Below are 25,905 nucleotides of genomic sequence, written 5' to 3' on the forward strand. Positions count from 1 at the left end.
TGGACAAAATTATGGAACAGATTATTAAGCATTTAAGTGAGGTAGAAATACTGGATTTTAACTTTGAAAAGCATTTGGCAAAGACTTGCATGAAATTCTAGCAGAGAAAGTTGCAAAATATGGGCTGGTATATGCTATAATTAAATGGCTACATAGCAGATTGAACAAATAACCCCAGTGAGTGTCATCAATGGTTTCATGCCAAGCTGGAGAGAGGTATCACATGATGTGTTTCAGGGCTCCATTCTAGACCCTGTACTGATCAATATATGACTTGAATTAGGGATTAGAATATATGACTATCGAATATGCCAACAACACAAATATTAGAAGGGATAACAACTTCTTAGAGTATAATATCAAGATTCAGAAGGATCTTTACAAGCTGTAACAATGGATAGAAACCAATAAGATGAATTTCATTAGGGACAAATTCAAAATCCTATACTTGAGTAGGAAACAAGTTTTTTTAAAAAAACGTGAGTATAGGATGGGCCCCAGGACCAGATCTTAGTATTTTAATGGATCACAAGCTGAATCTGAGTCAATAGAGTGGTGTAGTTGCAAAAAACACGAATGCAATATTTGGCTTCATCAGCAGGAATATGTGTCAAGATCTAAAGAAGTAATTTTTTCTGTCTGATTTATATTGGTCAGACCACATGTAGAATATTGCACCCAGTTCTGGGTACCATATTTTAGGAAAGACATTGACAAAAATCTCCAGAGGAAACCAACCAAGATGATAAGGAGCCAAGTGGGAAAAAGTATGAGGAATGGTTAGAGGCTGTGATATATTTAGATTGCAGAAGAGAAGATTGCAGAGATATGAAACTTCTCTTCAAGCACCTAAAGGGCTTTCACACAGCAGATGGGACAGGATTGTTCAGAGTTATTCCAGAACAAAAACTAGAAATAATGGGTCTAAATGACAAAGAAGTAGAATTCAGCTGGACATCACGAAAAAACCTTAACAGTAAGGTAAGAACTATTCATCTACAGGTAGTCCCCAGTTTAAAACGAGTTCTGTTCCCAAGGTCTGTCCTTAAGCCGAATTTGTATGTAAGCCAGAACAGTATTATTGTATAATACTGTGTAAGTAGTACTGTGTAATTAACTCGAACCATTGTGTAATTAACTCGAATCGTTGTGTATTTAACTCAAATTTTGCTACAATAGGCTTAGTTCTTAAATATGGGTCATCTGTAACCCAGGTGTTCTTAACCCAGGGACTACCTGGGTTAGGTATGGAAAAAACTGCCCTGGGAGATGGTGGATTCTACTTCTTTGGAGATGTTTAAACAGAGGGTGGATGGCTATCGGTTGGGATGCTCTTCTAGTGTACTCTTGCCCTGGGGGCAGAGATAGGACTAGATGATTTCTAAGATATCTTCCAAAACTTACTTTATATGGTTCTATTATTTATTTTGCATACTGCATGCATTTAAAGCACTTCGTATATCTTACCACAGTAACTGGTATGCAGGGATGAGAAATCTGTATTTCTCCAAATGTTCCTGAACTACAATTCACAGCATTTCTCATCATTGGTCATACAGGATTGGTTGAGAATTATAGTTTAGCAGACCTGAAGTACAGGTTTTTCATCTCTCCCAAGATTGTGAAATAGTGACTGCTTAAATGTCACTTAACACAATGTAGCTCAGATAATATAACCAGAAACACCCTAGTTCTTAATGATGCTTTAATTCACATCACACAATATGGGCCAGCAAACCCAGTTTAAATGTGAAAGGCAGTTATAACCAATCCCGATTCTTCAAAAACCTTCCTGAATACACATAATTCTTATTTTTCAATGAACAGTTTTATCTAGTTAATTCACAAATAAAAAAATGATTAATCCCTACATTAAAATAATTATACTCAAATGAAAAGACAACAAAAATAAGAATCAGTAACTGCCTTATTACATGCATTATTTACTTTAAGGAGAGTGTGTGTCCTATAGATTCTACATCTATACTGATATAGAAATAGCAGAGTCACATTTTACTGTGTTAAATTACCTGACAAATTTAGAAAACATCATGAAGGTTAAGAACATTTCAATCACATTTCGTTATTTATTACCAACTAATTCTACTTCAGTATAACAGTTATTTTTGGAAGGCTCTGAAAGAACAGTGTTTTAACCATCTTCCTGAATATTAATTGGGAGGGAACCATCCTGTAGGGAATAAGTAAGATGACTTTGATGGAGATACACAGGAACTTAAAAAGGGGCTTAAGCTTTTCTTAAGTCCAGAATGAGATAACATTCAGAAATGGCTCAGGGAAACACCTTCCTAATTGTAATGGCAGAAGGAATGATCTTGAGGGACAGGGGGAAGAACCATTACCAAGACAACAGTCAGATAAAAGAAATCTGAGTCCAGGCCAGAACTGTAACCTGATTAAGAGTCTCAGAGAAGATCCTTCCTAGTTGTCACGAAGATAAAGGGTGGGGGGAGCACATTCAGGCGTACAAGATTCTGTTACTATAACCTTATAATAAAAGTAGTATTGGCCTGCATGACTTTGATTTCCTAGTCTGGTCTACCTTGAAGGGCTGATTTAATTCACTGAAGTATAAGAAGAAGGAGGTGGTACAGCACAATCAGACTTGTAAGGTTCTGTTATCTCAATAAAAGTAGTTTCAGCCTTCCTGTGGAATTGATTTCCTGGTCTGGTCTACCTAGACATTATGGCACGCAGCAAATTAGTTATTTGTAAATCCACCTGCTGTTGGTGTTGCAACAATACTGCAGCAAGGTGTTCAGAAGACAATGGCATGTCCTGAAGATTGGAGGCCATCTCCACTAACAAAGGGAACCTTCAGCTTTTCTTGAAAGAAGGAGATAGTTCTTACCCCATTATTTAGTTTCATTCATATTCTATGTTCACTAGTGTGAGAGGAAATTTATTAGTAGCCTTCTATATGTTTTAATGTTAGTTTTGATTGCATTTAATAAAGCCAAGTTAGCTGAAATATGGCCTTTAGGGCAATGACAGGAAATAAGTAAACTTGCAAGACTAAGCAAATTTGTTGATGGGAAAAGACGTGACAAGGGAAGTATGGTAAAGTCTGGTAAGGTATGGTAAAATTAGCACCAAGGAAGTTACGTTTCAGTTGCAAATCCTAGGAGTCATGTCTGTGGTTTGCGGTTTTAAAGGATAAAAAGGATTGCATCTGAGGGGGTCGGTACCATTTTGGTCAAGCTGTCTACCTGACAGCTCGGTCAAGATGGTTGGCATTGCAATGTGTATCTAAGTAAGTACTTTGTATGCTTTTGACTGAACTTTACTTGCTTGTTGAACTAACATTTAATAAAGCTTTTAGAACTTTGAAGTGACTTGTTTTATGGTGTGTCTGCCTCCCGTGTTTAATGAGGTTTTTTCCCCTGACACTAGGAATGCATAAATAAAAATAATGGTTGGCTCCAGACTTGCTTTTTTGAAAAGAGAGGTTCTGGAACAGAATTTTAGGATTATAGAGGGCTCCAGGGAGAGTTGCAGAAATAATCCTCTTACCATCTGCACAAACACCCATCTAGTTCATAGAAGTTCACTGCATACTAATCTGTAGAGTATTCAGTGTTTAAGTAGAACCCTAAGATAGTTCATTATTTTTGAAGATGTAAAAAACTGAAAAAGTTTAGTTGTTATCAAGTCAGGTTCATGTTCCTGGTGACTGCATAGATAAATGCTCACATTTCACCTGTCTCCAGTAATAACCTGTAGTGCTTCTATGGACACTCCAGTAAATTCTTTGATCCCATCCCTACACTCTATCTGTTCTTTGACTTCTCTCAATCTTGCCAAGCATAATAATCTTCTCTGGTCTATCATGCACCTATATTATAACCCTTAATTATTCTAATCTATGTGGTTTAGGTCCAAGATAACACCCAGACTATCTATATCAGTTTGCATGTCTTTCAAGAGAGGAGCCTCCTATAATCCTAAAATTCTGTTCCAGAACTTCTCTTTTTGAAAAAGCAAGTCTGGAGCCAACCATTATTTTTATTTATGCATTCCTAGTGAACATAGAATATGAATGAAACCAAATAATGGGGTAAGATCCTAAAACCATGCACCTTTAGTTGAACCTATTTGTAAATCTAAAGTGTTTTCAAATGCAGCTACTACTAAAGTATTTTCTTTTGTCTGAATTAGAATAGTTTTCAGCATTTCAGAAAATTAGACCTCAGATTCAGAATTGTAATTTAAAACCTATGTGGGCTCCTAACAATTAATGATCTAAAACAGTTAATCCCATAAGAAATGTAATGTAATGTTTTTATTTTTAAGATGAAGCTATATCTATTACCGTGCAGAAGCAAAGAATGATTGTAGATAAATTATGGACAGAAATTTTAGTCAACAATCCAATAAAAATATAGACAAACTATTTAATTTAAGTAGAACCCTAAGATAGTTCATTATTTTTGAAGATGTAAAAAACTGAAAAAGTTTAGTTGTTATCAAGTCAGGTTCATGTTCCTGGTGACTGCATAGATAAATGCTCACATTTCACCTGTAACTATTCCTTTCAAACTTCCACTGGGTCAAAAAAGTGAATTCAACTTCAGCATCTTCTCCTAACAGCATTCTCATTATTTCCCCGTTTATTTAAAAGGACTCATATAAAAACTATATTTAACAGTACTACACACACGTGTGTGTGTGTGTGTGTATACACATTAAAAATAAATAAAAATATATAATACAAAAAGTAAAACAAGAAATAAAATACACAGATGTCAGAGAATCATAAAAAGTCTTCAACATATCCAAGAACTGGGCTCCTCAGACTTGGGCACAGAACCAGGTCTTCAAAGCCTTACAGAAAATCAACAGGGTGGAGGCCAACCTAATCTCAGGCTTGGGCATAGACTCAGGTCTTCAAAGCCTTACAGAAGATTAACAGGGTGGAGGCCAACCAAATCTCAGACTTGGGCATAGAACCAGGTCTTCAAAACCTTATAGAAGATCAATAGGGTGGAGGCCAACCTAATCTCAGGCTTGGGCATAGACCCAGGTCTTCAAAGCCTTACAGAAGATCAACAGGATGGAGGCCAATCTAATCTCAGGGAGAATGTTCCAAAGGGTGGGTGCCATGGCAGAAAAGGCTCTTTTTCGGGGCCCCACCAACCAACATTCCTTGGGTGATGGTACCCACAGCATGCCTCTCCTGCCAGATCAGAGAGGACAGGTAGAGACAACCAGGAAAAGACAGACCCATAAGTAACCTGGCCCCAAACCATGTAGGGCTTTAAAGATAAATTACCAGCACCCTGAATTGCACCCAGAAGCAAATATACTAAGATCAATTATATGTTTATCACAGTGTATAGTGTATTCCCCAAAACCCCTCATTATTTCTGTGCTTGAAGAACTTTAAAGCATAGCAACCTACAGTAGAATTTTGCCATCTGTTTGACACTAATTGGGAAAGCTATGTTTTCAAATTTCCTTTTCCTTCAGATACACCAAAGGCAAAGATGCATTATTACTAAATACTATTATTTTGGTAAATGAACATGTCTATATCCCGTGTATTGGTAAAATAACTGATTTGTAATCACTGCATTAGATTTAAGTATAGATTATCACACCTATAAATTAGAATTATCTGAACCACATTAAAAACATAAATATTTTATTTTAAGAAATTGTATCATTATGCATCATATAAATTAAATTCTGAGTTCTTATGTATTCTACCCAAACTAAAATCAATCAGTATTCTCATTAACATACCATATTTTTACCTACACATTTACCAACAAAAAAGCAACTAATTCTAAGAAATTAACATGGTAAAAGCCAATCTTAGCAGACATTTGTCTGGCTGAATCTCTACTGAATCCAAATCCCTTGCCAGAATGGAAGTAATTGTTTTGATACTCACATAGGAGTCAATGTAGTATAAATAGGTTAGTCTGACCTAATTTTATACTATATAATTTGGCTAAGGTTTGGATATGGCACCATTCAGCTATTCCCACCTCTTTTCTGCCCCTTTTTTCAGTTATTTTTCAAGCAGAAAATTATTTCAATGGGCAGAAGGGAACTGTGCCTTATCTTAAGGCTGCAGAATTATACTAATTTTCTTGGAGATAAAGCCATTGACTTAATGTCAGAATGCTTTAATTTATTGTGAATATATTCAAAGACTCAAACTAATACTTTCAGGTTATTTCTATACTACAAGTTTTAACCCCCCCCCCCATAAAATTATGATTAAAAAACAGAATTCCACATGCATTCAGGTACAGTTGGGAAGATGACTGAGATGTAACACTGCAATGGTTGCCTTCCTTCCATAATACACTGCAATAATATGTATTTCATAACAGAGTGTATACTAAAGTGAGCTTCTAAACAAAAAATAAACATATATGCAATTCAGTTTAGGTTAAAATAGAAGGCCATCTCCTTATACATCTAATAATATATTTTTCTTCCTTCAGATTCAGCAATAAAACATCTATTTAATTGTATTCAATAAAGAACAGATTCTTAATTAATGCACTAGCCCACAAATATCAGAATCTTGCAATATTATAAGCTATGGGGCTATTGATTCTGGAGTAACAGTAGAATCATGAGAGAAAGCAATGGTTAGGAACAGTCAAAATATAAATGCAACTAAATTCCTAAAACTTTCTCTTCATGCCATTAGGTCCCCAAAATGATTTGTATAATCTGTTTTTATAGCAACATTTGTTAAACTAGTTATCTTTTTAAAGTATTTGGCAGATTTCCATAATTAACAGTGGAAGCAAGGTGCAATGAGTAAGTATGGGGTCAAGCAACTGGGTATTTTGGAAAAATAGAAGGAACAAATTATGAGAATATAGTGTATATAACAGAAAAAAAGATTACTGAGAAATTATTTAAAGACACATTGGTAGTAATGACACCTGGAGAGCTTCTGGTGAAGAAATGACAAACTGATCAGCAGGAGACATTACAGCTGAAAATGGTGGCTGGATACTGGATCCAGACCGCCGAAATCTCTCTGGATAAAGGAGAGATCTTCAAGATTGCCCACACATACTCTGGACAGCTGTTTTACGTGAGTAGACAGCAAGAACTGAGGTTTTTGCAGCCACTTGCAATCAGCTGAGAGTCGCAGGATTTCATCGAGCTTATAGATGTTAATGTAGCCCTCACAGTCTCAAGGTTTGACCAAACCTCACTTCTTAATCACCTTGGATTTTACTTTTTAAAATTTTTTAAATTGTTTTTTAAAGATGGAGAACCTTCAGAACCACAAGTTTTATTGCATTCACTGGATGAGTTTTTTCTTCAATCCCCTAAGAAAGAATATTACAAGTTTAAGGTTTTGTAAAAATTTTCTTCTTTGTAACATACAACAAAAGGGTGATTAGAGTGCTGACTTTTGAAAGTTTTAAACAGATTAAGGGTTTAGATGGACTTGAATTAAGACTTTGAAGTTAATTAAAAGAATCCTTCACATAGAAAACTTTCTGTTTACATCTGAATAACTGACGACTTGGAAAGCTGGTCACTAGAGGGCACCAGAAGCAAATGAATGCATTAATGGATCTGCTGAGAGTGGTCTATGATTTTTCGGTGCAGAAAATACTTTCACAGTTATCTGCTATGATAGATAAATGGGAAGGTGTTATGGAAAAGGAACAAATTTTACTGAATAAAGCTGAAATTGACTTAAATGTGGATTTAAAAGTGTATAAGCAGATGGAAAAGATGAAACAGTTGGATGTACAAAAAGATGAACTGTGGGATATACAAATGAAACTGGCTGATGTTTTAACAATTAAAAAAGACATACAAATACTAAACCAGAAGAGTGATGTGGATAACTCTTCTATACTGGATTTACAAAAGAGATCTGTTAAAGTTGTCAATGGTTTTGTGAGAAGAGACAGTGAGAATATGAAGAGTGAAATGGATAACCTCTTCATATTCACAATGACTTTGTGAGAAGAGACAAAGAGAGCATAACCCCCCCCCCGGGATGTCTGGATATTATCTGAAATGACTAAAGATTGTTCTAAGAAAGGGGACAGAATCGTTTACTTGATCAAGGTTAAAATAGATGGAGTGTTATTTCTGGAAATGTTTAATGGATTTATGTGGACTAAGACTGAATGATGATGTTTTAAAAGTTTTGTTTATTTAAAGAAATGTGACAGGGAGGATTTGTTTAAATAGAAAAAGAGAAACAAACATAAAAGGAAAGATTCAATGTGGGTTTCTTAGATACAGTTTGCAATAGTTATGTTATTACTTCTTAACCCTCAATGGACTTTTGTGAGTAATTTGGAGTAATGAGGTTTTACAGACTTATTTACAGAGAATGGGCTGGGATATGGGATGAAGAGATGGTTGGTTATATTTTAAGAGATGGTGATAAGCTGTTAATGTTAACTATACTTACTGGGGATGAAGGCGGGAGGTTTTTTTTTTCTTTCCTTTTTTTCTTTTTTCTCTGCACTTCTTTTCCTTATTTTTTTGTATTTTGACCTTTTGTAGTTTGTATTAGTATTATCTATATAATGTAATTCTTAATAAAATTATTTAAAAAAGATAATGACACCGAATATTAAATCATCAGTTAGCTTTATAAGAACAGACCTGATAAATCTTTGCTTCCTGTGCTTTTCCCTTCCCTCTTCTCCTCTATGTAGCCATTTCATTCTATGTTAACTACTGTTTAGTTTTGTCTAATCTCAAGATGATACTTAACACTAACTATGCATAATTGAAACCTGCCAGCATGCATCAGAGAGGCACAATGAGTTTTTCTAATTCTTGGTATAAAAATGAAAATAGCTTTATCATCAGCACAGAACATTCAAAGGGAAGGAGTATATTTTTAACCCACTCTGTTGCTATTTTCTGAATCTATAACTATCTTCTAAACTGCTGTTTCCCACAGGTAGAAAAATTAAGTGTTTTTTTTCCCCACTAAGACACAGTGTAGCTTGAGGGAGGATTTGTGATACGTAACAAATCTGTGAGTAAAAGCATTACATTTCTCTCTCCCAGTGTATCAACTCTGAAACAGCTGACTGCCTCCTCCCTGCCCTCCCCATGGTAGCCTTTAGATAGGGATGAAAATTTTGGATATTCACAGTGGTTTAAAATATGGGGCAAATAAGGCAGAGAATGAAACCAAGAAAGGACTAATAAAAGGGTAACTCTTAAGATCAGAAATATATATTATCAAGGTTGAGAGAATCAAGAATCCTAGTAAAAGGTAGAAATTTGATTACAAAATAAATAATTATTCCATGAACATTATCGTAATCTCCAGATGTTGTGGTATACAACTCACACCATTCTGATTATAGGCTAGCTAAGATTCTTGGAAGCTGTCATTCACATCTGGCTGGAGAAAACTATCTATAGACCTTGAGAGAATTTTGTAAGGTAGATTAATCAATATTATTTAATCCCTGGGTCCTTTTTTTTTTTTTTTTTAAGTTTAGTGAAAATTTACTATAGTACAATGAGTTTTAATTAGGTTTCTATAGTTTACTGGTCTGTCTTCAAGATGCTGCATCATCATCATCATCATCATCATCATCATCATCATTATTATTAATCCCTTTCTTATATATAGTTTTTAAAATAATTATATTTTAATACTTGATGTAAAAATCTTAGTTTATATTTTAAGGTTTCACTATAGCCTCACTGCATTAGGTTTGAATTTTTTTTTTAAAAGAACGTAAATTTCAAAATGCTCTTTTCCCTATGCTTCAACCATTCTCAACTGTCTAACACATACTAAACTACTTGAGAATTCTCCAGAATATCCATCCTTCCTACCTGCAACCATATTCATCAGCCAAACCAAGTAGTCAGTAGCAAGTAGTATGATCAAAAAGGAATATCTTTAAGGCCTGATGTTGCATTCCTCACCACAGCCAAAAGGCCAAAAAACATAAGAAGAAACTGGTTATGCAAGACTTGAGAAAAGGAGTTAATATTTAGATTAATTTGAAAATCAGCTGAAGAGAAAATGCAAATACTTGGTGCAACCGTACCTAATAATTTCTTCCATGATTTAATGAGAGATTTTGCTAGAGATGTAATTTCTTCATCTGTACTTTGCTTTCGAATTGCATTCACAGACATTCCAATTCTTGTAGACTGAAAATAAAGATAGTTATGAGCATTAATAACAGGTATTTGCAAGTCAAAATATATATCCCATTAATCCCCCCCCAAACTCCCCAAAATATGTCAGAATAGATATTCCAAAGAAAACCCCTTTATTGGTGGTGCTAAATATAATAAGTTTTTTTAAAATCAAATTTGATATACTGTAAATAGGTATTTAAACATCCAGTTGAGTTTATGGTGACCGATACATCATGTAATATTTCTATATTTTCTTAAAGGTACAGTATTAGCATAGAGATACAAGTGATTTCAAGCAGATTAAGAATGTTTTTATGGGAAGGAAAAACATTAAATTTTACTTATCTAATTTGGTATGATGGAGGTTTAACTTTCCTGACTTTCAGCTTTATAACTGGGCATAAGTTTCAGTTTCAATTTCTTCGTGAAATAAAAGTGACTATTTAAAAAAAAAAAAAAACATTTTGGGCACAATTAGAAAGCCTGCCATTGTGACAGGGACTTGGCTCTAATCTGAATTATTTCTCATATGCAGTATAATCTATTTATGTGATTTATTTTTTTGTTCGTTTTTTTCTCTTTTTCTTCTCTTTTATATATTTTCAAAATAAAATATGTTGTTCTACTGCCATCTACTGTGCTAGAAAAAAGTTTATAAGGAATTCTTACAACTGAACAAACCAGGCATCATTTATAGTTGTTAAATGAATTAGCATTCAGTTTTCAATGTTCACACAAATTTGTTTTATTTGAATCCTATTCCATCTGAAACAAGCTCATGTGTAACAGAAATTAACATAAATTAAAAATAAACTGGTCCTTTTCTGTTAGCTATAGCATAGGTATTCTGAAGCTAACAGCTTTGTGTACATAATCAGTTAGAAAAGTGATTTCTCACATGTACATGTAACTGTACCTCATTTAAATTATAGATTAGTCAGAAAACAGATGAATAAATAAATACATATATCCAAGACATGAGCTAATCACTGTAGTTCAAGTATCGTATTGATATAGGATATATAAGCATCATAATTCTACTGACTTTCTTTATAGATGTAATAATCATAACTAAATGTAAATTTTTCGTTATCAATATATTTGCAGCATTTATGTTACTAAAGACAGAAATCAACATCTGAAGAGTCACTTTCTCTTTGTAAGGAATCCAAAATATCCCACTGACGAATGTCAGCTTCTGCTTCTCCATGCTTATAGTATAATCAACTTCAGTGTTTGCTGACGTAAAAAAAAACATACCTGTAACAATTCCAAAGTCATGGGCATATTCTTAAGTTCCTTGAGTAAATCAAGAGCCCCTGCCTGTAAAACATACCGGAAAGGATTAAATATACCTACTGCTATATACTTAAAAAAGAGACCTAGTGTCATTATTTCATTCATCCCCAAATCTATAATAAGAATGCTAGTGAAAATGCTATTGATAAACTTTTGAAAAAGGTTCATTCATGTTTGCCCCAGGAGCAACTGACAATTCTTCTCTTCCCAAAAAACATCAACTGGATCTATCTTAAGATAAATTAAATAAATTAAAATAAAGAAGCCAGTGACTTCTAATTAAGATCTTCTGAAGAACACTAATTGTTTCCTGCACAAAATTGAAACTCAACATAAAGAGAAATGATTGAATTAGCACAAAACCAAATTCTATCCAAGATGTCCAGGGCGGGGGAGGGGGGCTATATTATTGACAATTTTTCATTAGATTTTCACCAGTTTAATCAGTCTGATTTCTATTTAATGCTGAGCTCCTAATTTATTTTTAAACATAGTAAAAGGGGGAAGGGGGAAATATATTTTACCACAGCATTCAAAATTTTTAAGTTCTATAGTTACACTCCATCAGCTTTACAGTACATTCCTGAACTGCACTGATTGAAAGGCTATAGATTTGCAAAAATCTGCTTCTCTGGCAACATGTAAGACATGAGTATCAAAAGAAATATCTTGATGGAATGGATGAAATGGAACTAAATTGTAAGAGTAATTTAATGGAGTATAACCACAGTATATCAAAAGCACACATTTGTATCAACCTTATGCTTAGCACAAAGAATTTCCCTTCTGTTGAAAGGATAAATTTCTTTTTGCTTAGAGAGTTTTACAAAAAATAGTCAATTAATGTCAACTTCATATTTATATCACAACTATTGAGCACTGAATCACAGCACCCTACAACTATAAACATTCCATACAGAGAGACAATTCAAATTAGACAGTTCCCATCATGCTTTTGCTTCATGTCACATATATGTAATGCACAAAATAAGGAAATATGGTGATGGGAAAGTATGAATAAAATGCCCTTTGCATAAAACAATCCATCCTCAGGACACATGGTAATTTAATCAGTTAGCAAGACTTCTCTGCTTAGAACCCCAATAGATACAACTTGAGATTCCATATACAGACAGCCAAAACCAAACTCCATGCCACACCACTTAGAGGAGTCAGGTTTGGTGTGGTGGTTAAAGACAAAGGGCTAGAAATTGGGTGACCATAAGTTTTAGTTCTGTCTCAGGCATGAAGCCAGCTGGATGACTTTGAGCTAGTCACTATCATTCAGCCCTAGGAAGAAGGCAATGATAAACCACTTTTGAAAAATATTGTCAAAACTGCATAGACTTGTCTACGTAATCACCAGGAATCATAACTAGCTTGAAGGTCTTCATGAATAATGATGTGGTGGTCTGAAATGTCTTGCCATAACACATGCAGGTTAGCATTCTCTCTTGGAAAAAGTTAGGCATTCTGCTCTACCTCAATATCTGGCTACTCATGAACACTTAATAGAGTCACAGCTTTAATACATAGAACATAATAAGTTGCCCCCATTCAAATTTTATATTGAAGTTCCAAGGATAAGTTCCAATTCAGTCCCATAATCTACCCTCCTGGGGATGGGGGGAGGAAGTGTACTAGCAGAGCACTCAGGTGGCATTTCTCCCTTTTCTCATATTCTCTCACTTATTTACTGTTCATCCAAGTTTAGAAATTGGCTGCTTCTTTGCTGTTTCTCTTTGCTGCTCTCCCATACATACAGCATTCACCTCATACACACTCCTTGCAGATTATGACATTGCCACCCATTGGTTAGCATTAGTGACCAGTTTATTCTGTGTTGGTCCTCGAAGAAGTTGTTCATTTGCTCTGTATTTTTGCATTCTATGTGATAGAATTATCTATCATTGTAATTATGTATTATTTTTAATTCTTTTAATCTTGTTTACAAATAATAAGTATGATAATTGCCCAGTCAGGAATGACTGAACTGGCATATAAGCCTAGTAAAACAGATAACAAAGTCATTCAAGATGCTCCCTTTCCAAAGACATAGTCAAAAGGAATACTATACTCATAGTCCATAAAGTCACTATCTGAGATTCAGGAGCCTGCTGGGTTCACTAACAGACCAGTAGTTTTTCCTTTTCAGGATCTATTTCCTCCCAGATGCTGTTCGATAAAGACTTTCACAGTAATGCAGATATTGTTTGTTTGCTGCCAGAATAATTAAATAGTACAATTTAGCACTATAGGTGGTCCTCAAAATATGATGGCAATTGGGACTGGGACTGCCATTGCTAAGCAATGCAGTCATAAAGCACAATGTCACATGACTGCATCGCTTAGTGATGGCAATCCAGGCAGTCCTGGTTGCTGTTACAACCCTAAGACACACAGGTCATTAAGTGGGAAGTGGTGGGAATCTCAAGTAAGTAGTGTGGGGGTGTGGCAGGAGAGTGGGGGAGGCCCTGGAAGGCCTGGCGCAGGCCACGCACAAGTTGGGGGGGTGCTGTGGACACAGGTCTGTGCGAGCACAAGGGGGCCCAGGGATGGAGGGTGCAGGTGCATGTGCGTGAGTGCAGGGAGGCTGAGGGAAGGAGGGCATGGTGCAGTGGGGAGAACTTACCGGAGTAACTTGAGGCCTTCCCTGCTGGCTTCCCCGTTGACTTTGCTTGTGGGAAGCCTGCAGGGAAAGTCACAAATGGTGATCATGTGACCACGGGATGCTGCAACCATCATAAATGTGAACTGATTGTCAAGTGCCCGAATTGCAATCATGTGACCATGGAGGCACTGCTATGGCCGGAAGTTTGAGGACTGGTTGTAAGTACCCCTCGTTCAGCATCGTCGCAACTCTGAACAGTCACTGAATGAGTGGCTGGTAAGCAAGGACTACCTGTATAGAGTTTCAATTGGCACAATGATAGAAAATTGAGCAGAAAAGCAGAGTCAGTGAGTAATGAATTTACAACCAGTGGCCTTTCCTCTTATTGTTCTTAGATGCCCAGGATTCTGAAGAATGGGATAGGAACTCTAAACATGTTTAAGTGAAACGTCAAGCTTATACGGGTCAATCAGTCATGAAAGGATAGGACAAAATGGAAGAAATGAGTCCTGCTGGAATGCTATCTGAGAGGTGCGATCTAAGAGGCAAAATAAATGGGGAGCAGTAAATTGCTCATTACGCTGATAGGTCAAAAGAGCTTTATGCAGAACCTGGACTATTGGCCCATAACAATGGTCCTACTGATTAGCTTAGGTGCAGTTGGATATTAAAACTTCTTTCCCAACCTTTTCTACTATGAAGTTATATCCTGAATTTAAATTTTGGGCACCTGCTTGTAATATGAAATGCTCAGCCTGGATAGGGTTTTTCTATAGTCCTGGTTTTCATAACCAGTTGTTGGGAATAATATAATAACATCACAGTTTTGATTAGAATTCTTTATTGTGTTTTAATCATACCACAATTAAAACACCACTTGAATATTAATTTATATTCTTCCAAGGCAGATTTAAAATACTAAAAATAAAACATTTCTAAAATGAGCATTATTTACTACTACCTTAATTTAGATTACAAGCAATTCTGATTAATACCAGTATGCATTTCAATTTCTTGCAAATTCCTCCACTTGTTACTTGTTATTCTTTAGTCATTCTCTATAGATAATGACCAGTATCATTATCTCAACTATTTATTTTCCTAGATATAGAAATCACAATTGGTGTACAGGTAGTCCTTGTTTAGTGACAATTGAGACTGGCAACTTGGTCTTTAAATGAAGCTGTCCCTGTGTGAAACCACAACTGTGCTTATGATCTTACTTCAGTTTTCCTCTGCTTTATAGACCTGCAAAGGTCTTAAATGTGAGGATTGCCTGTAAAGTTACTTTTTCATCACTGTCATAACCGCAAACAGTTGCTAAACGAGGTGGTCACTAAACAAGGACTACCTGTAATAGATATAGAGGTCTTCTGCCAGCAATTGTGATATTTTTGCACAAATAAATGCTAAATACATTTCTATCTATCTATCTATCTATCTATCTATCTATCTATCTATCTATCTATCTATCTATCTATCTATTTATTCATAGACTTATTCCCGCCCATCTCCCTGCAATGGGGGACTCTGGGCGGTTTATATCAAATTAAAACAATAAATACACAATTAAAATTTATAAAAAGACAGACATATCTACACAAATGGAAAGAAGAGAAAAAATCCAAGAGGCCGATGGAAGCCACACTAGGCCTCTAGGGGGCTAGCCAACCCCATTTCTGACAACCTCCCTCCCCGCCCCAGGCCAGATGGCAGAGCCAGGTCTTCAGATCCCTCCGAAAGGCTGGGAGTGAGGGGGCCTGTCTCACCTCCGGGGGCAAGATGTTCCAAAGGGCGGGGGCTACAGCAGAGAAGCCCCGCCTTCTGGACGCCGCTAGTTGGAGTTCTTTTGCCGAGGGGGTCCGGAGCATGCACTCTCTGTGAGATCAGGTGGGATGGGTTGAAATCATGGGGGCGAGGCAGTCCCTCAGGTAGCCTGGCCCCATGCCATGTAGGGCTTTAAAGGTGATAACCAACACCTTGAATTGGACCTGGAAGCAAACCGATACCCAATGCAGCTCACGGAGCAAAGTGTTATATGGGTCCTTCTTCGGGACCAAAAAATAGCTCGCGTGGCTGCATTTTGGACCAGCTGAAGCTTCCGGATACCCTTCGAAGGTAGCCCCATGTAGAGCGCATTGCAGTAGTCTATCTGGGAGATAACAAGGGCATGAGTGACCGTTCAAAGGGCATCCTGATCCAGGAAGGGGCGTAACTGGTGCACAACCTGAAGCTGTGCAAAAGCCCTCCTGGCCGCAGCTGCCACCTGCTCTTTGAGCAGGAGCCGTGAGTCCAGGAGGAACCCCAAATTACGCACTGGGTCTGTCTGGGGCAGTGATACCCCATCCAGCACCAATGATGACAACGTCCCAGATACAGAGGAGCCATTAACCCACAACCACTCCGTCTTACCAGGGTTCAGCTGGAGCCTGTTGTTCCCCATCCAGACCCTCATAGCCTCTAGGCACCGCGAGAGGGCGGTCACGGCATCAGTTACCTCACCAGGGATGGAGATACATAATTGAGTATCATCAGCATACTGATGATACCTCATCCCATGATGGCGGATGATCTCATCCAGTGGTTTCATGTAAATGTTGAAAAGGAGCGGAGAGAGAACCGAACCCTGCGGCACCCCACAGAGGAGGGGCCAAGGATGTGACCTCTCGCTCCCTATTACCACCGACTGGGACCGGTCCCGAAGAAAGGAGGTGAACCAGCACAAAACTGTGCCGCCCACCCCCAAATCCCTGAGCCGTCCCAATAGGATACCGTGGTTGATGGTATCAAAAGCTGCTGAGAGATCAAGGAGAGCCAGGATGGTGACACTTCCACCATCCCGCTCCCACCAGAGATCATCCATAAGTGCGACCAATGCTGTTTCCGTTCCATATCTGGGCCTGAAACCTGACTGAGAAGGGTCCAGATAATCTGTTTCCTCCAGGACCCTTTGGAGCTGTGATGCCACCACTTTCTCAACCACCTTCCCCAGGAAGGGGAGGTGGGAGACTGGACAAAAATTGTCCAGTACGGTAGGATCCAGGGAGGACTTCTTGAGGAGGGGGTGCACCAACGCCTCTTTAAAGGGTGCTGGAAACACTCCCTCCTGCAAGGATGTATTAACTATCGCCTGGATCCAACCACATGTTACCTCCCGAGCTGCTTTCACCAGATACGAGGGACATGGGTCCAGATGCCAAGTGGTGCCCCTCACATTCTGGAGGATCCTGTCCACTTCCTCAGGAACAACAGGATCAAACCGTTCCCAGATAACTGGGCAAGAATGATCCCCTGGTATCTCCCCAGACTCTGCGCCACGCTCGGAGTCCAACTTGGAACAAATCCGGATGATTTTATCCTGCAGGTGCTCTGAAAATTTCTCCATATGGCCCTGCAAATAAATCTCCAGCTCCCTCCTACCGAGGAGGGATCTAGTGATCCCAAGCAGGGCCGCCGGGCGGCACTCTGCAGATGCAATAAGGGTGGAGAAGTATTGGCGCTTCGCTGCTCTTATCGCCACAATGTAGGCCTTAATAGCGGCTCTAACATGTATTCAGTAGGATTCGGTCCGTGTCTTCCTCCAGCAGCGCTCTAGACCTCTCTTGACCCTCTTCAGCGCCCTCAACTCCTCCGTAAACCACGGGGAGTGTTGGGGCTGATGTGGCAAAAGAGGTTGCATAGGCGCGATCCTGTCCAAGGCCCCAGCTGCCTCCCTATTCCAAGCAGCAGCAAGGGCCTCCGCTGGACCATGCAGCAGGTCCACGGGAATGCTCCCCAGCTCCCTCTGGAACCCTGACGGGTCCATCAGGCGCCGGGGGTGGACCAATCACATGGGTCCTGCCTCCCTGTGGAGGGGGGTGGCATAGGAGAAACTCAGGGTCACCAGGACATGATCTGACCATGACAGCAGGGAAAGCTGTACATCTCCCCTTAGATCACTTTGCCATTGCTCAGATAAGAAAACTAAATCTGGCATGTGGCCACTGTCTCAGGTTGGGTCCCACACAATTTGAGACAGGACCATGGCTGCCATGGTAGCCATGAACTCCCGAGCTGCCTCTGAGGACCATCCCAGGGATGGCAGGTTGAAGTCCCCCAGAACCATAAGCCTGAGGAACTCCACCGCCAGCCCCGAGATGGCCTCCAGAAGCTCAGGCAGGGATGCTGCCACGCAGCAGGGAGGCTGGTACGGTAGTAGCAGTCCCAACTGTTCATGGGCACCCAACCTAAGAAACAATGTCTCACAGCCAGAAACTTGTGGAGCAATGCCCCTGAAGGCCACTAGAGACTCTCAGATGACAACAGCCACCCCTCCTCCCCTGCCCTGGCATCTCGGCTGGTGCCACACCGTAAACCCAGCTGGGCACATTTCCGAGAGGGGCACCCCCCCCGGGCCCCAGCCAAATCTCAGTGATACAGTGGGGCAAAAAAGTATTTAGTCAGCCACCAGTTGTTCAAGTTCTCCCACTTAAAAAGATGAGAGAGGCCTGTAATTTTCATCATAGGTATACCTCAACTATGAGAGACAAAATGGGGAAAAAAATCCAGAAAATCACATTGTCTGATTTTTAAAGAATTTATTTGCAAATCATGGTGGAAAATAAGTATTTGGTCAATATCAAAAGTTCATCTCAATACTTTGTTATATATCCTTTGTTGGCAATGACAGAGGTCAAACGTTTTCTGTAAGTCTTCACAAGGTTTTCACACACTGTTGCTGGTGTTTTGGCCCATTCCTCCACACAGATCTCCTCTAGAGGAGTGATGTTTTGGGGCTGTCGCTGGGCAACACGGACTTTCAACTCCCTCCAAAGGTTTTCCATGGGGTTGAGATCTGGAGACTGGCCAGGCCACTCCAGGACCTTGAAATGCTTCTTACGAAGCCACTCCTTCGTTGCCCGGGCGGTGTGTTTGGGATCATTGTCATGCTGAAAGACCCAGCCACGTTTCATCTTCAATGCCCTTGCTGATGGAAGGAGGTGTTCACTCAAAATCTCACAATACATGGCTCCATTCATTCTTTCCTTTACACGGATCAGTTGTCCTGGTCCCTTTGCAGAAAAACAGCCCCAAAGCATGATGTTTCCACCCCCATGCTTCACAGTAGGTATGGTGTTCTTTGGATGCAACTCAGCATTCTCTCTCCTCCAAACACGATGAGTTGAGTTTAGACCAAAACGTTCTACTTTGGTTTCATCTGACCATATGACATTCTCCCAATCCTCTTCTGGATCATCCAAATGCTCTCTAGCAAACTTCAGACGGGCCCAGACATGTACTGGCTTAAGCAGGGGGACACGTCTGGCACTGCAGGATTTGAGTCCCTGGCGGCGTAGTGTGTTACTGATGGTAGCCTTTGTTACTTTGGTCCCAGCTCTCTGCAGGTCATTCATTCACTAGGTCCCCCCGTGTGGTTCTGGGATTTTTGCTCACCATTCTTGTGATCATTTTGACCCCACGGGGTGAGATCTTATGTGGAGCCCCAGATTGAGGGAGATTATCAGTGGTCTTATATGTCTTCCATTTTCTAATTATTGCTCCCACAGTTGATTTCTTCACACCAAGCTGCTTGCCTATTGCAGATTCAGTCTTCCCAGCCTGGTGCAGGTCTACAATTTTGTTTCTGGTGTCCTTTGACAGCTCTTTGGTCTTGACCATAATGGAGTTTGGAGTGTGACTGTTTGAGGTTGTGGACAGGTGTCTTTTATACTGACAACAAGGTCAAACAGGTGCCATTACTACAGGTAACGAGTGGAGGACAGAGGAGCCTCTTAAAGAAGTAGTTACAGGTCTGTGAGAGCCAGACATCTTGCTTGTTTGTAGGTGACCAAATACTTATTTTCCACCATGATTTGCAAATAAATTCTTTAAAAATCAGACAATGTGATTTTCTGGATTTTTTTTCTCATTTTGTCTCTCACAGTTGAGGTATACCTATGATGAAAATTACAGGCCTCTCTCATCTTTTTAAGTGGGAGAACTTGCACAATTGGTGGCTGACTAAATACTTTTTTACCCCACTGTATATGCCAGGTCTGCCCCCTCCTCAGTGATCAAGTCACATATGATGGGGGCCTTGTAAATACAATTTTTACTAGATGATAACAGAAACCAATGAAACCTCCAAGTGTGCTTGGATGATGGACTTTCTCTGCATTCTTAGAACTCTATATTTATCTTCTTTCTTGGCCACGTATGTCAAAAAATGTATCTACTATATTACATTTACCTTACTTTCCAGAGTTAAGTCTCACTTAGTTCAACAGGGCTTACTCCCACATAAACAGGCACAGTATTGCACCAGAAATAAATAACTCATTAAGATGACCATGAAATCATAGCAAAAAACTACCAGTGTACTTTTAGTGCCCAAACTGTTAAACTCTAAAAATAGATGAAAGCAAGACTTTGAAATGTATCAAACAATACTTCTTATTTTGTTCGAATTTTAGAATTTACAACAACCATATCAAGCTTGATTGAACCTTGTGACTATTCATGTTCACAACTGTGCAAAATCTGCATTATGTGTTACCTTTTCTGGTAAACTAATATGCATAATCTAATGAACTATAATAAATTATTCCATCTGCAAATAACATTTAATAGATAATACTTTATTTGTTCTCTATATGATTTTTGATAATACCTTACTAGGTTGACTTTCTTTCACTTTTGTTAAGCAATATTTCTGACAGCAAATAACTCAACTAATTTCAAGATGAAATTTCCACAAAACTGAAGCTATCTATGTGAAGTAGTACTGTAAAGCAATTATTAAAAACACCCTTCAAAAATACTTTCCAGATACTTAAATCTGCACAATACACATACACACAGTGACTGCTTCTTACTCTCTTCATTAATTTACAAAAATTTAATATTTACAAAACAGATCTAAAGGAGAAAGAATATTAATTTCTATTATAACTGCATCCTCTTCCCTTATTAATACAAAAGAGAAAAATGTTTTCCACTGATTTCAGTCATGAATATGAAAGCACTGTTTAGTGGCTTGCCACTATAGACGTGTTCAACAATACCTTGTTTATCTAGTATTTAAAGATATCCTCATTCACATATGTTTATAGTATTGTTCACTTAGTTGGCTTTAATACATTGTTATATGGTATTTTGAAAATAAATGTCATTACTGCTATTATGCCTTTTGCTAAGACATTGTCCTAGTGCTCTCAGATGTGTTGGGACTACCAGAATTCCCAATCAGTCCGTGGCAACTCCCCAGAGGAGCTTATAATAAAAAACAGAAGCAGCTATAAAACTACAGTAGGGATGCATGATCCATAGTTTACTGAGTTCATGTGGCCTCCAAACTATTTTTATGGCACCTGAGCCCCTAAAATATTACCAAAAAAACCCACAAAAAACCCAACCCAAAACCCTGCAGCAAAAGGTAAGCATACACAACAAACAGAAACCTAACCAGGCACTTATATAACATTATTGTTTCATCAGCCTTCCCACTTTGATCCTTCTGTCAAAAAAAAAAAGGGGGGGGAAAGATAAAGTTTGGCTGTGTAACACTATAAAATTGCCAATCTCAGCAACTGAATAATGTCACAAACATGCTTTATACATCACAAGCTCATTACTATGGCCTAGCAGCTAAAATGCTTTACTCATAGTGAGAAGCTAAAATCAAGATGTGTACCTAAATGCTAGTACAGAACCTGGTAATCTTTTATGGGAAAATTCCAAATGACAGTTCTGCTCAGAGTGGAACTCATAAAATGGCCTAAGTACACATAGGGGCATAGCTTACATTGTTAGTCTTCCCAGATGCAGAGATATAAATCCTTTCAAGATCACAGCTCTGAGTTCTTTCTCTTAAATGAAGTTTCTACTAAACATATTGGGGCACAGTAAATTTATGAACACTGAAAGCTGCCTTATATGAATCAGTCCCTTGTGTCATCCATTATTCCACAGATAACACAATATAATCTATACTGGCAAGCAGTGTTCTCCAGGGTATCATATGGAATTCTTTTCCAGTTATACACTGAGGTGCCACAGATCAAACTTTCTACATGCCAGCATGTGCTCTATGACTGAACTATAGCTCAGGCTTAATGCAGCAGGCATTTAGAACTGGAACTTTAAGCATACATTGTGGGGGAAAGGAAGATTCTACTGAAAATTTTTTAAAACCTCTGCCTGAATCTAATAGGAATTCTCCTTCCCCCTCTCTTTCTCTCAAATTTTACTTTATGCTATAATCTAAAGAGAGCTAATTGGGAGTCAAGTTTCACTAAATTTGGTGAGTCTTATCCTTCTTTACAATTCACATCATTAAAATTCAGCTATAACAAACTAATATTAAAAATGTTCTAAAATATAATTTAGTTAATGTAGCATGGAAAACAACAGATATGAAGATTCTAAGCACATAGGACTAACTATTGCTAGTCAAGTATTTATGAACTTTGAAAATAATTCTATCATTTATATTTTAAAGTTTGATTTAAAACCACCCAATCATACATGAGTGTAGTTCATTATTACTCCATTTAAAATACTACTAAAATCTGATTCTATGCTTAAGAGGCTATACACAGATGTGTTGCTGTCTATAACAGAGAAAATTCTTTCACACCTACTCAAAAGTAAGTTCCACTAAATTAAATATTATTTATTTCAGGTATGTGAGTATAGAATGGCAGCATAATGCACATGGAAAAATGTTTAGTACACTCTGATTCTATATCTAATAATAGGAAAAGCTACTGCTTACCTTTTCTTCTCTAATCTTACTCAACTGATCTTGATTTTTGAATATCCATATGTGCAACATTACCTCTGTCAACTTGAACCTATTCATTACACAATAAGGTAATTCATTACACTGAATATACTATAAAAAGCATTAATAGTTACTAATATCACTATAATAAAAGCAATTATAGTCCTTAACAACGCTTCCATATCATGGTTCAAGCGGACTTAGAAAGAGAACCAAATAGAAATGGGAAAATTTCTCAGTGTAAGAATCTGCATATTAAATCCATACTTAAAGTAAGAACATGGGAGAACTTCAGCCAAAAATTCATTTTAATTAATAGCAGATACATTCTTACCCTAAAAATAGTGGTAGGACTGGCTTTACTCTAAAATTCATCTTGTATATTTAGATTTTAAATAAAACATATCAGTAAACAGTACTACTTTGTGCAATATCTCTAAGTTTATCTTTTCAGCAAATAACTAGATAGAAAATAAATTGGAACATACATAAGCAAGAATTTTCATTATCCCAAGCTAATGTTTTTACAAAGCTTGTGATTTTCCAGGAAGATGTAGCTTTGCATCTCACTATTTTGATATTTCTTTGATAAGGGTACCCAGAAGTTCTTTCTTGGTAGTTACAGAATACTTTTCCTATCAAGTACATATTTCTTAGAAAAACCAAAACCTTAATTCTTCCAACATGCTTCTTCAGACAATTTACTTCAAGTGAGTTGGTACTTGAGATTACTCAGAGATGCAGGAAGTTGCAGTTTAGCAACATTTAGAAACAAGAGGCTCCCTATCTCTGGAATAAGTAATGCTATTTTAGATTGGTGCTTTTAAACTTACAATTATTTTGCCTTATATAATAGAAATGTATAGTGTGGGCAATCAAGAGCATTTTGGATTGAACATTTTTATTTTATTTATTGTAAATAAAAGATGAATAAACATTACAATGAAACATTTTCAGTTTTCAATATCCACACACACAGTAGCAATGCAGTAAACCCTACTGAACCTTCATTTAAATTTTAGAATGATGTTCAACAAGAATCTCAAAGGATGCTCAAATTTACAGGAGGCAGAGTTAAAAACAATGCAGTATAGTGAATAGTACTCAATTGAAAAATGGAAGCTTAAATATATACTTATAGTGTAAGAGTCTTTAAGACATTTTAGACTATAAGTCCTACAACTCCATACAACCAGAAAAGCCACAGCGTCTTCGGGAAAAGCAGAAAAGGGGCTGGCATCACATTCTTAAAGGAGAGAAAGGTAGCAGTGGGTCTTACGATAGGACAGGGAGCTTTCCGACAAAAAAACCCACAACGTTAATATGGCTTTAAAACACAGGCGAGCGTTTGACTCTCTTGGAGGCGCCAGTGGGACCCTAATTTTCTATTTTCCGGAAGTAAAAACTGGGCCTTTCGCCACAGCAATAAATGCCGTCCACAGGACTCTTTCTCTGGATTTGAACGTGACGTATAACTACGGCTCATTACAAACCCGGAGAGCTATCAGAACTGGTTCAGACACGGAGATTAGGATCCCGTAAAGCGAACTGCACTTTCCACAGATGACAGTTGAGACATCACAAAAGAGGAACTGCGACCGAACGAAGCCTTCCCTCCATTAGCCCTTATTTATTCCCCCCCGGAAAAAGGCGGGCGCCCCGTTGAGCGTGCAGCGCCGCTGATTGGTCGGACAGAAGTTCAAGTCGGGCGCGCGAGGGGGCTAACGGGCATTTCTCCCTCCCTCCCGGTTGACCTCACCGCGTTCTTCTTCTGCACCATCTTGTCCATCTTCTTAGCGATGCGGATGATTTCATCTTCGGTGCTCATGGCGGCTGCCGGGCTCCGCGGCGGCGCCTCCCTCTGTAAAGGGGGACTAACGAGAAAGAGTGAGCTTCAACCTTCGACGCTGCTTCTACCGCCAGGAATGCGAAGCTTTCAGCGCAAAGCAAAGATGGAGCCGTCAAGCCACTGTCGGGGCTGCTGTGAACATCAACCGGCCTGAGCCAGGAGCGACAGCTCGGCAGCCGTGGCGCCAGGCCGTGCTGATCAAGCCTCGGTAAAGAGAGCCAGGCAATGCTCCGGAAAACCGAAAACATCGATTAAGAATAAAAAGAGGGGGTGGAGCTTCTTTCACCCTTCATAGCTGTGCCCGCCCCGCGGAAAGGGAAGATTATGCTCTGGCTGGAGAGACGGGCTGTTACTGGCTGGAAAAGACACGAAGAAGTAGCCTCTTTGTAACTGGTCCACCTCGGGTAGGTGGCTGTGAGTTGTCCCGTCTTGGCGAATAGAAAAAAGGAGAAGCAGTGGTTGCCGTCTCAGGGAGTTAATATAGCTTGACCTTTAAATTGTTTACTTAGGCATGAGGCACGAAGTATGTGATTACCGATTTACGAATTTAAATCGTCACAATGGTTTTGTAATATAAATGTGCATTAGGATTTCATGAAGAGATGGATTTATAAAGTATAGTAATTCTATTTTCTGCTGTAAACTGTAATAAAGTATCTATTTTTCTGGTAAAGCCTCTGCCCCGAGCTCATTTTACTATTCTTATGAACGGTAATCTATAATAGATAGCAAAGAAGCTATTTTCAGAAGGATTAAGGTTCACAAAGCATTATATGTAATTTTATTCTTGCAACAAAAATATGTGCTACAAAATGAACATGTATACCTTTTACTTACCCCCCCCCAAAAAAAAACAGTTGAATTCCATATCTATACTTGGTTGTGCATGTTTGTAATTGCAGCTTGAATTGCAATTTGTTCAGATTTCAACATAGTCATTAATAGTGGTTGCTTTGATACACTGAATCACAATTTAATCTACATGTTTTAGCCAAACCTTATGTATAAATCCAACCTTTGTGGTTAGTTTATGGTTTGGTGAGTCATACAATATGAAAAAATGCTGAGCAAATCAAGATTTACCTAACCATGGATGAATGTAAAGGGAAAATGCAACTAATTGTAATACATTTCTCTCTTCAAGCCTTAACATTCTGCATCAGTGATTTATGGGATTCATTAGTATGCTACATATTTTTAATATGTTCTATTCAATAAGAATTGATTCCTTCA

General features: G+C 38.3%; 1 protein-coding gene across 2 annotated transcripts in view; it reads right to left on the minus strand.

Moving 5' to 3' along the window:
- TCEA1 (transcription elongation factor A1) overlaps window positions 1–24,991 on the minus strand; it is a 35,465-nt gene extending 10,474 nt beyond the window's left edge. Inside the window, exons 1-4 of one of the 2 annotated variants that reach the window (XM_007428213.4) lie at window positions 24,583–24,991; window positions 22,815–22,893; window positions 11,410–11,472; window positions 10,053–10,158 (exon numbers count right to left, since the gene is read on the minus strand). In XM_007428213.4, the coding sequence (XP_007428275.1) occupies window positions 10,053–10,158; window positions 11,410–11,472; window positions 22,815–22,893; window positions 24,583–24,638 (304 nt within the window). In that variant the 5' untranslated portion in view covers window positions 24,639–24,991. The remainder of the gene's footprint in view (window positions 1–10,052; window positions 10,159–11,409; window positions 11,473–22,814; window positions 22,894–24,582) is intronic. The other variant, XM_007428214.4, reaches the window with a different exon arrangement.
- Window positions 24,992–25,905: the final 914 nt, after the last annotated feature.

This window comes from Python bivittatus, unplaced genomic scaffold (genome assembly GCF_059951505.1).
Source record: "Python bivittatus isolate LINGU-HERP-01145 unplaced genomic scaffold, Pbiv_v1 ctg000840_np1212, whole genome shotgun sequence".
In the NCBI taxonomy this organism is placed as follows: Eukaryota; Metazoa; Chordata; class Lepidosauria; order Squamata; family Pythonidae; genus Python; species Python bivittatus.